We start from the raw sequence: 5177 nt of genomic DNA, 5'->3' as shown, positions 1-5177 counted from the left end.
CTGGAGTGCAGTGGCCGGATCTCAGCTCACTGCAAGCTCCGCCTCCCGGGTTCACGCCATTCTCCGGCCTCAGCCTCCCGAGTAGCTGGGACTACAGGCGCCCGCCACCTCGCCCGGCTAGTTTTTTGTATTTCTTAATAGAGACGGGGTTTCACCGTGTTAGCCAGGATGGTCTCGATCTCCTGACCTCGTGATCTGCCCTTCTCGGCCTCCCAAAGTGCTGGGATTACAGGCTTGAGCCACCGCGCCCGGCCTTCTTTTTTCTTTAAAAAAAATTTTTTTTTCTGATATGGCCGAGTCTTCTGATACATTTTCCGATTAGCACAAATACCTCAAAAAATGTTTTCCTTTCAGCCAGGCACAGTGGCTCACACCTGTAATTCCCAGCACTTTGGAAGGCCAAGGCAGGAGGATTGCTTGAGGCCAGGAGTTAAAGACAATCCTGGGCAATACAGCCAGACCCGTCTCTACAAAAAAACTTGTTAGCTAGGTATGGTGGTGTGCACTTGTAGTCCTAGCTCCTCGGGGGACTGAAGGGAGATGAGCCCAGGAGTTTGAGGCCACAGTGAACTATAATCATTCCTCTACTGCACTCCATCCAGCCTGCGTAACAGAGCGAGATCCTGTTTGGGGGGGGGGAAAAAGACCCTTTTCCTTTGTTGTGATTCTTTTACTCTGAGGGAAGAAAAAGACGTGCGTTTTTCTCTCAGTAGGTGAGTTGAGTTTTTGGTGTGAGTAGCATACTGCTTATTCTCTAATCCTGTTACAACAGATATATTTTAGCTGTAGCTGGGTGCATTTCAAAGAGCCAGCATTGCCCAGCCTGTTTGACTTTCCTCAGGTGCTCACCTGAACACAGGACTTCCAGTGCAGGCAGTTTATGAGGTGATCCCAGGATACACGTTAAGGGGTCAGGGAGACAAGAAGGGGAAGGAGTCCAGCACAGGTTAGAGCAGCTTAATGAGCAGGGTTACTGCTGTGAGCAGCTGGAGATCTCTGGGAGACAGTACACAGAACAGGGTTCAGTTGCGCTCCCCAAGGGGCAAGGAAGCTGTGATATTTATTCGCCAGTTTCTAACCTACATTTGTTGAGGGCTGCTCCCAGGGCAATACTTTTTAGCCCCTTCCTGTGTGTATAGATACCCTGTATGTGGCCAAGTAAAGCCCACAAGCAGAGAGGCCCACACTTGAGTGGGAAGCCACTGGTGAGTGAATATAATGTGTGCCAAGGGGATTTAAGCAGCACCTGCTATAGCATGGGGTTCAAGGTGCTTCACAAACTATCTGCAAACAGGTTCCCCAATTGCATCTCTTGGCATCCTCCCTCACGTGCCTCCATTTGGGCTCAACTCAGCTTCTTGCTTTTTCCACAAAATTTTGAACTCTTGGCCTTTGTTCATGCTGTTCCTCTGTCTGGAATGATTTTCTTCTCTTCCCATACCCACTTTTTCTGCTTGTTTACTCCTTGGTCTCAATGTGACTTCCTATGCCAGCTACCCTGTGGAATGACTTCCGTATTATTCCCACAGCTTGTTCAAACTGTCATGGCATGCCCCCCCCCCCGCCCCCTGCCCCCCGCCCCATCATTTGTAGTGGCTGTATATTCCCCAGCAGATAATGCCCCAAGGACAAAGGCCATTCTCCAGCGCTTAAGACATAGTGCAAAGGCAAGCATGTGGGCTTTGGAAATAAGCAGGTATGGATGCAGATCCCAGATGGGCAAGTTATTAAGAGTTCTGCACTTCCCTGCCTCATTTGGAACATGGAACTGTCTTGCAGGATTGTAGAAAAGATTAGAAATAATGTATGTAAGTATGTAGTACAGTGCTTGCCACATTAGGGGTTTTTGGGAAAAGTTAGAAGACAGGCCAAATGGATTAGTGTTATAAAAGCACACATAAAGAGCCTTGGGAATACGGGAGAGGGAGTATTTAACTCAAAAGTACAGAATTGGGGCCCGGCACAGTGGCTCATGCCTGTAATCCCAACACTTTGACAGGCAGTAGCAGGAAGATCACTTGGGGTCAAGAGTTCAAGGCTAGCCTGGCCAACATGGTGAAACCCCGCCTCTACTAAAAATACAAAAATTAGCCAGGCATGGTGGCGGGCACCTATAGTCCCAGCTATTCCAGAGGCAGTTTATGAGGTGATCCCAGGATACACGTTAAGGGGTCAGGGAGACAAGAAGGGGAAGGAGTCCAGCACAGGTTAGAGCAGCTTAATGAGCAGGTTACTGCTGTGAGCAGCTGGAGATCTTGAAGGAGAATCACTTGAACCCAGGAGGCAGAGGTGAGATTGTGCCAATGCACTCCAGCCTGGGCGACAGAGCGAGCCTCTGTATCAAAAAGCAAAAAAGTACAGAATTGGGCCAAAGTGGCTCACACCTGTAATCCCAGTAATTTGGAGGCCGAGGCGGGCAGATCACTTGAGGTCAGGAGTTCGAGAACAGCCTGGCCAACATGGTGAAACCCTGTCTCTACTAAAAATGCAAAAATTAACCAGGCGTCGTGGCGGGCACCTGTAATCCCAGCTACACAGGAGGCTAAAGCAGGAGAATCCCTTGAGCCTGGGAGGTGGAGGTTGCAGTGAGCTGAGCTGGTGCCATTGCACTTGAGCCTAAGCTACAGAATGAGACTCTGTCTCAAAAAAAATAAAAGTGTAGAATTCAATCCCATTATAGGTGATAGTCAATTTAGGTCTTCAAAATATGAAATGGATATAGATGAGAAAAAATTAGATGAACTAGGTGTTATTTTTTTCTGATAATAGTCTAAATAGTGGTTGTCAGAAATTTTAAATGTTTTACCAAAAATAAGTACAAGGATTTTTTGTTTTGTTTTTGAGATGGGGTCTCGCTATGTTGCCGACCCTGGTCCTGAACTCCTAGGCTCAAATGATCCTGCCACCTCGGCCTTCCAAAGTGCTGGGATTACAGGCATGAGCCACCACACCCGGCCCAATAAGCACAAGTTTTATTTTCATGTCTTCATAACCAGAATGAAAGATGTTGGACTCTAAACTACCAAACAAAGGATTGTTATTAGCTATATATGAAGAAGTTGGTTTTAAAAAATGTGTGAGTTCTAGAGAGGTTGGGAGAGCCTCACTTTGTTGTCTCTAAAAATAGGGCCAATTCCCACCAGAAATAGCTGCTTTAAAGCAGAGGAGTGGAGTTGGAATCTCTCAGCCACTTGTAGGATCACAGCTTCCTAGGGCATGACTATTAAAGACATGCAATGTGTTAATGGAGTTATTTTCCATTATTTAGGTGATAAAACTCTTACAATCAAAATACCATTATAAAGAAGACGCTGAAATCATCTGTGATAAAGTTCAAGTTAAACTCAGCAAGGAATGTTTTCATCCTTACAATATATGCATTACTGATTTAAGGACTTCACATTGGGAAGAAGCAATCCAGGAAACAAAAGGTGGTGCAGCCAATAGAAAATTGGCTGAAGAATGTTATTTCCTTTGGAAATCTACACGTTTACAGCATATGACACTAGCAGAAGATGTCAAAGCCATGCTTACTGAACTTCGAAAGGAGGTCCGCCTACTTCTCTTAACGAATGGGGACAGACAGACCCAGAGGGAGAAGATTGAGGCTTGTGCCTGTCAGTCCTATTTTGATGCTGTTGTTGTAGGTGGAGAGCAGAGAGAGGAGAAACCAGCACCGTCCATATTTTATTACTGCTGCAATCTTCTTGGAGTACAACCTGGGGACTGTGTGATGGTCGGTGACACATTAGAAACCGACATCCAAGGAGGCCTCAATGCAGGATTGAAAGCAACAGTCTGGATCAATAAAAATGGAATAGTGCCACTGAAGTCCTCCCCAGTTCCGCATTACATAGTTTCTTCTGTGCTAGAGTTACCTACTTTCTTACAAAGTATAGACCACAAAGTCAGTATGTCCACTTAAAGCACATAAAAGGGCATGATTATGAATGTTAGAGTCAATTTGCAGAGTAGGAAATAAGAAAAGTTAGGGCACTCCATTTACGATAATCCAGCTCTAAGAATAATTTTACTTACGATTTAATGGCCAATATTTTGAAGGTCTTCCCAACCCTATTGCTTCTAAGTTGTAACAACCAACCATTGAGTAGTACTTCTATCTGAAAATTCAGATTGCATTAATACAAGTCAGTAGTGTAGCCCAGAAAATTTGAGGAAATATATTATTTGTTAGTCTGTAACTGGAGCATTTAAAATTATGTTATTAATCTTTTAGTATCTTGGCTGCATAACGCCAAGCAGGATTGCTTTACATATGGATGCACAAATGTAAGGTTTATCTTTTGGCTTAAAAATAGATATTCTAAAACAGATTTATCAAAGCAACTGAATCTGGTTAATATGAAATAAGTACTAAGTCACGTGCAAATCAAGGTATTTTATAGTGAAATTATTTTGCATATTTTGAAAGCATAAACCATAGTTTTTGCCTACTTTGGATGTATACTTTCTTTTATGAATCTGATTTTTCTGTATGACACTTTTTTTTTCAGAAGGCAGGGAGAAATTTTTCTATGGCATGTGACAGATTCCTCCAGTTAGAAAAAGCTATTAAAATCAACACGTGGTGCTCCCTTACCATGACATTTTCTCACCTGTGCACAGTGAGCTGGTAGCTTCCTTGTAGTCTTCACCTCTCCAGGAAATGTTTTCACTATCTCTTCCCGGACACACAGTGGGGTTGAGGGAGCTAGACTGTTTTGCTATAGATAATTGCAAGGCACATGGCACTAAAAGTCATTTTTCTTTTGTGAATCCATAAGAGGAACATTTCCTCAGTGTAGCCTAACCATGCAGCCCCAATCTGTTCCTTTTTTTTTTTTTTTTTTTTTTGAAATGGGATCTCTGTCACCCAGGTTGGAGTGCCATGGCGCTGTCTCGGCTGACTGCAACTTCTGCCTCCTGAGCTCAAGTGATCCTCCCACCTCAGCCTCCCAAGTAGCTGGGACTACAGGCACACACTACCACACCAGCTAATGTTTTGTTTTGTTTTGTTTTGTTTTTTTGTAGAGATGGGATTTTGCTGTTACCCAGGCTGATCTCAAATTCCTGGACTCAAGTGATCCTCCCACCTCAGCCTCTTAAAGTGCTGGGATTACAGGCATGAGCCACTGTGTCCGGCCCCCTCATCTGATAGAAAATTAGATTTTGCTATG

At 44.3% G+C, this 5177-nt stretch overlaps 1 protein-coding gene across 1 annotated transcript; it reads left to right on the top strand.

The window, feature by feature from the left end:
• The first annotated feature begins 3244 nt into the window (after window positions 1-3244).
• NANP (N-acetylneuraminic acid phosphatase) lies at window positions 3245-5171 on the top strand. Its single transcript, XM_025374337.1, is given in 1 exon segment — window positions 3245-5171. A coding segment is annotated over 1 exon segment (681 nt). The 3' UTR covers window positions 3926-5171.
• Window positions 5172-5177: the final 6 nt, after the last annotated feature.

The sequence above is a fragment of the Theropithecus gelada genome, unplaced genomic scaffold, assembly GCF_003255815.1.
Source record: "Theropithecus gelada isolate Dixy unplaced genomic scaffold, Tgel_1.0 HiC_scaffold_2836, whole genome shotgun sequence".
Classification (NCBI taxonomy): domain Eukaryota; kingdom Metazoa; phylum Chordata; class Mammalia; order Primates; family Cercopithecidae; genus Theropithecus; species Theropithecus gelada.
Note: the sequence above shows the minus strand (reverse complement) of the source record. Positions and strands in the feature narration are given on the sequence as shown.